At 42.1% G+C, this 12,392-nt stretch overlaps 1 protein-coding gene across 1 annotated transcript in view; it reads left to right on the top strand.

The window, feature by feature from the left end:
- Window positions 1-5,159: 5,159 nt before the first annotated feature.
- The window catches only part of pgm5 (phosphoglucomutase 5), a 159,943-nt gene continuing 152,710 nt past the window's right edge, over window positions 5,160-12,392 (top strand). The window contains exon 1 of the mRNA XM_041186473.1: window positions 5,160-5,729. Coding sequence (XP_041042407.1) covers window positions 5,472-5,729 — 258 coding nt within the window. The 5' untranslated portion in view covers window positions 5,160-5,471. The remainder of the gene's footprint in view (window positions 5,730-12,392) is intronic.

Here is a 12,392-nt window from a genome sequence, read left to right as displayed (position 1 = left end):
GCCACTTAATTTACCCAAACTCAAATGAGGCTTCACAGAGAAAAGTAAATTTGCTGAAATGTAACCGCAGCAATCTGCCAAATGTTGTATAATTTAAGTCGAGCACTGTTTTTAAGTTTCAATTTTTTCTTTCCTCTGAACCCTTCAAAAGAAGAGCCCTGTAAGTTATAGGGGAGAGTCCAGAACAAGAGAGCATTGCCTTAACATTAAAGCTAGGCCTTTCATAGGTGCTGTCAGGAAGGACTTCTTCACGCAAAGGCTGGTGCAAATCATTTTCCCCCAAAAAGTGTTAGGCTGGGATGTCAGTTGAAAAACTTATAAACTGGAATTGATAGATTTTTGTTAGGCAAGAGAATTGAGGGTTACATTGTCACGGCTGGTAGATGGCAGAAGAGAACCAAGCGGCTGAATGACTGCCCTATTCCTGTGTAACAAGCTCGAAGGGCTGAATGGCCTCCTCCTGTCCCTGGGTTCTTCTATTCCAATGTGGAAAGGTGAAGTTTTCAGTAACTTCCCTTTTGATTTTGTTCATTGTTACATACCCTTGCCAGCATTTCCCATTGGGGCTCTAGCATTGGGTAGTGAGTAGCAGCCAGATCAATGAATTTATGCACTTACTGCTTGGTGAATCTCTTAGTGACCATTGTTAATGGTTCAGCAGGCAAAAGCAGACCCTACCCAAGCAGCAGCTAGGCATTGTGTCGTCTGTTGCAAGCCTTTTCTGTTGCGAGGATCATGACTTTATTGATAAGTGGATTGAATGTGAAATAAGTTTCCTAGTTAATTTATTTAGCTTCATGGTTTGCTGGTTGTGATGACTTGAAAATGAGAATAATGCATTCAGGAAACTTTCTGTATATAGCAGTTCCCTATACACACCGAGTGTCTTTTATCAGCAGATACAAAATGCAGCATTCCTTGTTCTCCAGTGGATTCAATTGAGTCAGCTTTTAGTAATTGTAAACCTGTTCCTTGGCACAAATACAGTGGCATCACTACCGTCCTATCCAATTTGATTTGTTGAGATTTTTAAAGTTACTGAACCCTTGAGTGTGCAGTGCAAAATGGCCCCTTTTCAGAGCATGTGCGATTAATAATGGCCAACTGGGACTTAATTTCAGTGTTACTTAGAAATAATTGGCAACCTAGCAGATGTATGTTAATGCAGAGTATTTTGTTATTTGACCTACCTTATCACAAAGTTTACATTTTCACCTGAGTTGCAATAAAATGTCCTTTCAAAATGTGACAGTAAAATGCCTCTATTTTGCTGCTGTTCATGATTCTGGGTTCTCTTTAGTCCAGGTTTATGTTGTTTTTGCAGGTGGTGATAAATCTAGTTCCCACAGGAGAGTAAATTGACATGGCATGTCAGAGTTCTGGCACATTACATACCAGGCACTTCCACTTTTAGTTTGAATGGGAGTAAGAAAAAGGAATTTTTGATTGCAGCAAATCATTTTTTTATTTTGTAGGATGTGAGCATTGCCAGCAAAACCAGCATTTATTGCCCATCCCTAATTGCCTTTGAAGGTGGTGCTGAGCTGCCTTCTTGAACTGCTGTAGTCCATTTGGTGTAGTGACACCCACAGTGCTGTTAGGAAGGGAACTCCAGGATTTTGATCCAGTGACAGTGAAGAAATGGTGAACAAAAACAAAAATACCTGGAAAAACTCAGCAGGTCTGGCAGCATCTGTGGAGAGGAGCACAGTTAATGTTTCGAGTCCGAATGACCCTTCAACAGAACTGGTGAAATGCTTCCAAGTCAGAATGGTCCATGGCTTGGAGGGGAACTTTTAGTTAGTGGTGTATCCATGTGCTTGCTGCACTTGTCCTTCTAGCTGGTAGAGATTGAGAGTTGGAAAGGTGCTGTCAAGGGAGGCTTGGTGAGATACCTCTGTGCATCCTGTACATTGTATAGTGAATAGGCATTAACCATTGGGAGACAAAAGTTTGATGCAATTACTTGAAGAAAAAGTCAATCAGGAAAAAAGAGACGATATTGACCTTTATTATAAGGGCTGATCTGTATTTTAATTCTATTTACCTACCTTGGTTCTGTGACTTTTAATATCCCTGCCTAACAAGTTCTATCGATCATGTTTTGGAATTTTCAATTAACACCTTGGGCTCAAAAGCCTTTTTGTGGGGAAGAGTTTTCCAGATTTCCACAGCCCTTTGTGTGAAGAAGTACTTCCTACCTTTGCCCCTGAATGACAGAGCTCTAATTAAGGCAATACCCCTTGTTCTGGGCTCCCTCCATGAGACAACAGGTTTTCTCTTCCCTTGATCATCTATATTCAAGGGAATACAAGACAAGGCTGTCTTTGTAATTTAACACTGATGAGAAAAGCAAAGCACTGGTGCACTAGAGGGTGCTGTTGAGGTGAGATAGACACAAGTATGTGCATGGTACTCTATTGTGGCTCTTTCATACTTAACCTGGGGTGTGCTTGACGAATATTGGAAAAGGAGAAGGATAATTCTTGCATCAGCATGATGGATTGAATGGACTCCTTCTTTGGTTGAATTCTGTTATTTTGGCACTGTGCTATTCCAGAAAATAACAAAAGTAATTCTATTATATGAATGTCATTTTTCATGTCTTAATAGGAAAGAAGGCTTTGCAGAAGGGCAAATATTTAGGGCCTTGTCTAACAACAACCTTCATTTTTATGGCACCTTTAACCAGTAAAACCTGGATCCAAGGGACTTCACAGAAATGTTAGAAAAACGTTTCACAAGTCAATACTAGAACTGATGACCAAAAGATGGTCAAAGAGCTGGATTTTTAAGGACTATCTTATGGGAACATGGGGGACAAACAGGGTTAGGGATCTGAAGGCATGCCTGCCAATAGTGGGGGCAATTACGATAGGTAAAAACTGGAGGAGTGGGTCAATCTGAGGCTGGTAGTGCTGGAGAAGGTTAGGGATGGGAGAGTTCATGTGCTTAATGGCAAAAATTTAAACAAATGTTGGTGTTGTCCAGATGATGGGGCCCTAGTTTTAATGTTACATAAGTAAATTATCATGCAGTTGTTTGGAAAGCAAAGCTTTCAAGACAATGGATTTACTTTGGGGTTCTGCATTGGATGATTCCAACGTGATTTTTAAAATTGGTTTATTTTGCCAGGGCTCAATCCTAAATCATCCTGCTTCACTCTTGACTGCTGCCAGGCCAATTGGGATTGCATAGTTACATTACTGATTAATTAATTTGTAGACAAGGTAGTTCAGCATACAACTGAGCAGCATCCATAATGTTCAAACTGCTGTATTTTCTTCAATAAAAGTTTTTTTTTCAAAATCTGTAATTTGTAACTCTGTTTTAGAACATTGCTGATGGGAACAAGGAGGCTCATGTGGACCCGTTGGGGTGAAAAAGAGTTTGTGTTGTAAATTCTGCATTGTAAATTCTATATAACTTGTATGCATGAAGTGCATTTAACCTAGTAAAATCTCTTGAAGCATTTGATAAGAGTGTTAGCAGCCATAATCTGACACTGAACCCCATGACAAGGTATCGGGATAGGTGATTGAAAACTTGGTCAAAGAGGTAGGTTTTTAAGGAGTGTCTTGGGAAAGAATTCTATCAATGGGGCTATTCCTTTATTTATAGCACTGTGCACTCTTACATTGTTTACACAAGCTGAAAATGGTGGAAAATGTAAATACTCAATGAAAATGGTGTTGCCCTCAGCATTCTGCTCTTAGATGCAGGGGCTTATAGTATTGGATTTTTTGAAAGAACAGATCATGTAGTTGCACGTATGGCCAGTAGTTGTGCTCTTCTCTTAATTTGTGAATGTTTCATTAATTAAAGGATTATTGAAAATGAAACAAAGCATGTTAAGGTGAAAACAAACTTGCATCAAATAAGGAAATATTAAAACAAAATATTTGGGAATTTCATGTCCACAATAAATGATGTATCAAGATAATTACATTGTACACTATACTATATAATGTAGATTATACAAGCCTATACTGTAGCACTGACAGGTATACTACCAAGTTTCTATAGCACCTTTCATGACGTCTGATATAATGACTTTTCAAAGTATAGTTACTGTTGTAGGGAAAACAGTGAATGTATGCTCAGCAAGATCCCACAAACAGTAATGTCATAATGATCAGACAATTTGTGTTGATGGTGAGGGATGAATATTGGCCCACACAGTACCATGAAACCTTTAGTACCCACACAAGTGGGTGATCATATCTGTGGTTAACATCTCATCCCAATGACAATTCCTCTGACAGTGCAGCATTCCCTCAGTACTGCACCAGGAGTATCAGCCTATGGAGTGGGATTTGAATCCACCACCATTGATGCAGTAGATGACCATGCTCCCCACTGAGTTACAGCAATGAACCAAAACCTATTGTGTTGCCTTTGGAAAAAATATCAGTGGGTGAAAAGCAGCTTGGGAGCAAATTTTAAAATGTATTTAAAAGTTATAATTTATTCTCTTGATAAATGTGAAATGAAATATTTCCTGACTCACCAAAGCCTGTCTGCCATCTACAAGGCACAAATCAGGAGTGTGGTGGAATACTCTCCACTTGCCTGGATGAGTGCAGCCCCAACGCCACTCAAGAAGTTTGACACCATTCAGAACAAAGCAGCCCACTTGGTTGGCATCCCATCCACCACCTTAAACATTCACTCCTGTTGCACAGTGGCAGCAGTGTGTACAATCTACAAGATGCGCTCTAGGAGCTTGCTAAGGCTCCTTCAACAGCACCTTCCAAATCCGTGACCTCTACTACCTAGAAGGACAAGGACAGGAGATGCAAGTTCCCCTCCTGACTAGAAAATATATCGCTGTTCCTTCACTGTCACTGGATCAAAATCCTGGAACTCCCTCCCTAACAGCACTGTGGGTGTACCTATACCACATAGACTGCAGCAGTTCAAGAAGGCAGCTCACCACCACCTTCTCAAGGGCAGTTATGGATGGGTAATGAATGTTGGCCTTGGCAACCATACTCAACCTGAGAATGATTTTTTTAGAAATGCATTACTGATCTGGTAAAGAACTGTAAAGCCCTGAAGAAGCAAAACAAATATTTTGATGTCAACTCTCACAGGGGCTGGTGTGTTTGTATGGTCGTTTATGCTGCTATTGTTGGGAGAGGCGGAGACAGATCTGGACCAGCCCTGAGCTCGTTAGGAGGTGTTTAGATGGAGCTGTGCTCAGGGACTGACAGCGAGTGATTCCCTCTAACAAGTGTTGCCTGCAGTACACACACAGCATCCAGTTACAACACTGGCGCAAGTCGATAATTCTCCAGCGCTCTGTCCAGGGGCTATTTTTGGTTCGCTGTTGCAGTTCCTTTCAAAGTGTTCAGCCCCCCGCTCATTGTTCTGTGTGTGTTTTGTTGGCAACTGCTAGCTCACAGACTACGAGCTAAGGACACACTAGTTTCAGAAGCCCCGCGAGTGTTGAGCGAGCACAAGCAGATATGGAAAACACCCCCATCCCCGTGGTCACAGTCCAGACCGTCCCTTACGACGACCAGAAACCCGGGACCAGTGGCTTGAGGAAGAAAACCTCCGTCTTCGAGAGCAAGAGGAACTATCTGCAGAACTTTACACAAAGCGTCCTGTCTTCTATAGACCTCAGGGACAGGCAAGGCTGTACCATGGTGGTAGGAAGTGATGGGAGATACTTCAGCAGGACCGCTATAGAGACCATTGTCCAGATGGCAGCTGCCAACGGGGTAAGGGGCAGAAAGTATTTCCAAAAAATACCCAAACCTAGTCTGCTGCGATTCCAGGCAGAGAGGGAGTCAGGCGGATATAGCATTAACAAACTGTTAGATTCTCACCGAGCCTTCCCCAGGAACCTCAATCTCTTGTTTTTTTTTATTCCTTAACTTTGTAACATAATCAAAACAAATATTTCTCTTCTCATTTCACACCCCAGCCAATATGGGCAATTTCTTGTAAGTGTGAGACAGGGGAGGGTTATAGTATAACTGGGAGGGGGATTGAGGGGAAGTGGAGAGACATTAATTCCGTGCAAGTTGGAAAAGTTTCACCCTCAATCCGATCCATGCATTGAGCAGAGGGCACAGCTAACGTGTCTTCATAGAAATATATACTGGGGCCCAGGAAAATACAGCATGATGAGTGGCTTTGAAACACCAGCTTGGACTTAAGTAGATAATTTTCCCTTTCTGCCCCAGCCTGGTTTCAAAACACTTTTTGAACAGACTCAATTTAAGTGGGAGGGAGTTAAATGTTGATTTATTTCACTTTCGGGGTTTAACATGTAGAAGGTACAGCCAGGCATAACCTGATGTTATCTGAAAGAAGCCAACCAGTTGGATCTGTGTCTTAAGCCAGAATTGATGATTTAATAGTGCAATAAATATGGCAGCATCGTACAGACAAAACAGATTAGTATTTTGACGCAGCTGAATTTTGGTATATTCTTCTTCCTCAGGTGCCATGTTTTACAACATTGGCAATCTTAGCTCTCTAGCCTTTCACGGCCTTTGATAATGGCCAACAGCTTGGTGTTGTTCTCAAATCTTGTACCTGTTCTGCTTCTTGAGCTGCCTGTGTATTTCCTCTTTAGTCTCCCTTCCTGCTTTGCCACCCTCCATTTTGCCAGTCACTATCAGATGTTCTCGTTTCTCCCTCCTAAGTACGTGACCAAGGAATTGTAGTTGTCTCTTGGTGATATTCTGCAAAAGCCCTTTCTGTGTGCTCGTTTTCCTGAAAACTTCTTGATTAGTTGTGTGTGTTGTCCAACTGATCCTCGTCATATGTCTCAGAAACTTCATCTCTGTTGTCTTCCATTGTCTTGCTCATATTCTAAATTTTACATTGATATAGTAACTTTGATCAGATATAGCATTTTAATAATTAAGCTTTGGATAGAGATGTTCTTATTGCAAAAGAGGTCTAACATTTTTGCGAAGATTTGTTTTGCAAGTGTTATGTGCTTTCTGATATCTTGATCACTCTTGGTTACTCTTTGGTATGATCCAACAAAACGAAATCTGAGAAGACAGTTTAGATGTTTCCAGGGAAGAAAGGGTGGAACCTGGCAATAATGGGCATTGAGCTGAACATTGAGCACCTTAGGGGTGGCTCCACCAGGTAGGAAATCGGCAGCTCAACCATTTACATTTATACAGCATCTTTAACACACTTAAAAAAAGTCCCCAGGCACTTCACAGGAGCATCAATGTTTGACACCAAGCTACTTAAGGAGAAATTAGGACAGCTGACCAAAAGCTTGGTCAAAGCAGTAGGCTTTAAGTAGTGTCTTAAGTAGAGGAAAGAGGCAATTCCAGAGCCAAATATTTTAGCAGCTGAAGACACGCTGTCAATGGTGGAGTGACAGGAAGTGATGAGATGCAAAAGGCCAGAATTAGAGGAACACAAGGATCTTGGCAGATGTAGAATTGGAGGAGGCTACAGAGATAGAGAGGGTCAAAACCACAGAGGGCTTGGTTACAGCCTTAGTTCAAACATGGACAAAAGAGCTGAGCTCCAGAGGTGAGGTGACAGTGACTGCCCTTGACATCAACGCAGCATTTGACCAAGTGTGGCATCAAGGAGCCTTAACAAAACTGGAGTCAATGGGAATCAGGGGGAAAATTTTCTGCTGGTTGGAGTCATATCTAGCGCAAAGGAAGATGGTTGTGGTTGTTGGAGGCCAATCATCTCAGCTCCAGGACATCACTGCAGGAGTTCCTCAGGGTAGTGTCCTAGGCCCAAGCATCTTCAGCTGCTTCATCAATGACCTTCCTTCCATCACAAGGTCAGAAGTGGGGATATTCGCTGATAATTGCACAATGTTCAGCACCATTCGCAACTCCTCAGATACTGAAGCAGTCCATGTCTAAATGCAGCAAGACCTGGACAATATCCAGGTTTGGGCTGACAAGTGGCAAGTAACATACACGCCAAACAAGTGCCAGGCAATGACCATTTCCAACAAGAGAAAGTCTAGCCATCACCCCTTGACATTCAATTGCATTACCATCACTGAATCCCCCACTACCAACATCCTGGGAGTTACCATTGACCAGAAACTGAACTGGACTAGCCATATAAATACTGTGGTTGCAAGAGCAGGTCAGAGACCAGGAATCCTGCAGTGAATAACTCACCTCCTGACTCCCCAAAGACTGTCCACCATCTACAAGGCATAAGTCAGGAGTGTGATGGAACACCCTCCACTTGCCTGGATGAGCGCAGCTCCAACAACACTCAAGAAGCTTGACACCATCCAGGACAAAGCAACCTGCTTGATTGGCACCTCATCCACAATCATTCATTCTCATCATCATTGACGCACAGTGGCAGCAGTGTGTACCATCTACAAGATGCACTGCAGGAACTCACCAAGGCTCCTTAGACAGCACCTTCCAAACTTAGAACCACTACCACCTAGAAGGAAAAGGGCAGCAGAAAGCTGGGAACACCACTACCTGGAATTTCCCCTCCAAGTCACTCACCATCCTGATTTGGAAATATATCGCCGTTCCTTCACTGTCACTGGGTCAAAATCCTGGCACTCCCTCCCTAACAGCACTGTGGGTGTGCCTACGCCACAAGGACTGCAGCAGTTCAGGAATGCAGCTCACTACCACCTTCTCCGGGGCAATTAGGGATGGGCAATAAATGCTGGCCTAACCAGCGACGCCCACATCACAAATAAATTAAAACAAAATTACATATGTTATATGGTACATAAACAGACCATTTGGCCCAATCAGTCCATGCTGTTGCCCACTCCAGTCTCCCCCCATCTTACTTCATCTAAATCTATCAGCATAACCCTCTACTCCCTTCTCCCTCATATGCTTATCTAGTTCTCCATGAAACTGCATCTATACTATTCACTTCAATCACTACCTGTAGCAGCAAGTTTCACATTCTTAGCCCTCTTTGGGTGAAGTTTCCTTTGAATTCCTTATTGGATTTCTTGGTGAATATCCTATTATACTTTTCCCCACAGGCGGAAATGTTAGTTGGATTTCACTCTATTAAAATTTTAAAGACCTCTATTAGGTCATCTCAGCCTTTTTTCAATAGAGAAGAGACCCAGCCTGTCAATCCTTTCCTGATATGTATACCTACACATTTCTGGGATCATCCTTGTAAATCTTCTCTGCACCTTCTGCAGTGCCTCTATATCCTTTTCATAATATGGCAACTGGGACTGCATTTGGAACTCTAAGCATGGTCTAATCAAGGTTTAATGTAACTTCCCAACTTTATGATCTTGTCCCTCTAGAAATAAAGCTAGTGCTTGATTTGATTTTTTAAAGGCCCTGCGAATCCATGACACAACTTTTAGTGTTGATGTGTCTGTACTCCGAGGTCCTTTCGTTCCTCCACCCCACCTAGGCTCACACCTTCCAAGGGATAAGTGACTTCCCTATTCTTCCTACCAAAATGTACTCCCTCACATTTATGAATATGGAAATGAAAACAAGTAGGTGGACATGTTTGCCACTGACTTAGCTTTCTCATCTTGAATGTTGAATAAAGGTAATAGTGGCATTTTTAAAACTAATCAAACAAAGAGAGGCTCAAAGGCCAAAATGCAGGACACTAAACTTAAGAGTTTAAAGACTGATGGAGATACATCAGATAGTCGTTAAATGATGCTGTATCTTGATTTTTAAAAGTGATGGCTAGAGGATGAAAATATGTTGATGACAATGGTTGATGCCCTGGAGGCAAAGGTAAAGAGTTGGGGACAAGATGTATCATGATTTTATAGGGTGGAGGAAAAGTGTGTAGGATAGAGCATTTGCAATTTAGAAGCATTAATTATTTACAGCACAGTAACACCAATCGGCCTAACAGGCTTATGCTGTATGTCATGAGCCTCTTCCCAAACCTTTTCATCCAACACCATGAACATAACCTTCTATTCCTTCTCCCTCATGTGTTTATCTAGCTTCACCTTAAAAGGCGTCAATGCCATTTGCCTCACCTTCTTTATGATAGTGAGTTCCACATTCTCACCACTCTCTGGGTAACAAAGTTTCTCCTGAATTCCTTATTAGATTTATCTTACTAATGAGCATTGTTTTACCTCAAACCCTTTCACAATTTTAAAGACCTCTATCAGGTCACCCATCAGCTTTCTCTTTTCTGGAGAAAAGAGTCGCAGCCTGTTCAATTTTCCCTGATAGGTATAACCTCTCTGTTCCAGTATGAAGCTAACAAACCTTTCCTTTGTAGCTTCTCAAGTGCCTAAGTTCTTTTTGTAATATAGAGACCCAAATTGTATTCCAAGTGTGCTCTAACCAAGGTTAATATAACTAGTCTGCTGGCTACGAAGTGCTTTGCAATATCCTGAGGTTGAAGAAGGCATTACATAATTGCAAGTATTTCTTTCCCCTCAGAGTCCATGAATCAATCATTGTCGGTAGCCACTTCATTTGGGCTACGGTGTACGATACGCACTGAATGTGATATGAAAGGACATTGCTTTCCCCTCAATGTGCAATTATTGACTCAGAATTAAACAAATTCTGAGCTCTGTTTCCATTTTAAGGCTGTCATTTGTGACACCCTTTGTATGAGGGGAATGAAGAGCAGGAGGATAGATCAAGGAAACTTGATGCATCCAATGTTCATAACACCCACACACCAAGCAGAGGCAGAGTTTTCAAACAAAAAAGTTAGTGTTACAACCAGAATCATTCATTTATAGCTTAAACATCATTCTGCAACTCCTGGCAGTCTTACACTATAACAGCAACAATTTGCATTTATATGGCCCCTTTGAAGGAGTAAAACATCGAGGTGTTTCACAGGTGCATTAAAATTCAAAATTTGACAACACTGGAGCCATGTCCTCTGACTCCCACACAGGAGAGTGCTACTCATGGAGACACGGAGACACTGGGAGAAATACGATCGTTCTGTTGAATTGTATGGCTGCTGTTGGCACTCAATGCAAGTGAAGGTATTGGCCCCAGTCTACAATGTAATACATCTGCAGACAATAATCCGACATGACATTGGAAATATTTCTAGAACTAGCCTGGGTGAGGGGGTGTGGAGGCGGTTGCGGGGGGGGTACCCCAGTGCTAACACATTTAATAGCACTTTAAATGGAGTATACAGAGACAGGCCATTCAGCCTATTCAGTTCATTCTTGCTCCACTTAAATCTCCTCCTATCCTTCTTCACCTAACTATCTGCATATCTTTCTATTCCTCCCTCCATCGGCTTCTCCTTAAGTACATCTATGCTGTTTGCCTCAACTACTCCATGTGGCAGCGAGTTCCACATTCTCATCACTCTCTGGGTAAAGAGGGTTCTTACAAATTCACTTTGGTGGCTGTCAGACCAATAGGAATGATACATGTAGTGCAGTAGGAATGATATACATCATGCAACTATCTTCCTGAAGGAGATGGCAAGGCTGCCTCCATGCTTTCTTTTTGGAAATCAGCCTTGTTGGACCCACTTTTGGTTTCGCTTGTGGGATGTACCTGGCTCAAGAGAGTAGCAAAAGCCAACAGTATTCCTGACACCATACGCAGCCCTTCCTTGCTCTGGCATGCCCCTTTTTCTGCCAAGCCCATTGCTGGTGGGACAGTGATGGGAATCCCATCCACTACCTCCTCCCAAAAAAACTTATAAACCCAAATTGTGCCAAGAAAAGTTAAGGAAACTCACTCTTTAAATGAAGATTCCGACTTTCTCATTGCACGCTCCACAAACACTGATTCTCTTTGAGACACTGCTTTAGAATTTCATCTTTGCAACCTGCATTTTAAACATGACCTGGACAGAAGATGGGCAGGAATGTCTAGTGAGCGGAATTGTTCACCAGGTAATATAACCCACAGATATCCTTCCAAAGAAATGAAGGTACTTTCAAAGGAATAACCCACAGCTATCCTTCCAAAGAAATGAAGGTACTTTCAAAGGAAGAACGAAGAGAGGCAATATCAACTAAGTGGTACCATTTTAAAGAGGGTACAGGAATAGAGACATCTGGGGGGAGAGTTTCACGTACACAAATTCTTTGAAGGTGACAGGGCAAGTTGATAAGTCTGTGCGTACAGACTCCTTGGCTTTATAAAGAGGCACAGAATATGAAAGCAAGGAAATTATGCTAAATCTTTATAAAATCAGTGGTTAGGCCTCTCCTGAGGTATTGTGTTCAATTCTACGTCCCATGCTTTAGGAAGGATACCATAGTTTCAAGAAGAGGGCACAGGGGAGATTTACTAGAATGCGACCAGTGAAGAGGGATTTTGGTTATGTGGAGACTGGAGAAGCTTCAATTGCCCTTTGAGGAGAGAAGGTGGATCTAATAAAAGTGTTCAACATTATTAGGGGTTTCTCACAATTTCCTGTTTCCACTGACTGGGTCAGTCACCAGAGGA

This window comes from Carcharodon carcharias, chromosome 4 (assembly GCF_017639515.1).
Source record: "Carcharodon carcharias isolate sCarCar2 chromosome 4, sCarCar2.pri, whole genome shotgun sequence".
NCBI classification, from domain to species: Eukaryota; Metazoa; Chordata; class Chondrichthyes; order Lamniformes; family Lamnidae; genus Carcharodon; species Carcharodon carcharias.
Note: the sequence above shows the minus strand (reverse complement) of the source record. Positions and strands in the feature narration are given on the sequence as shown.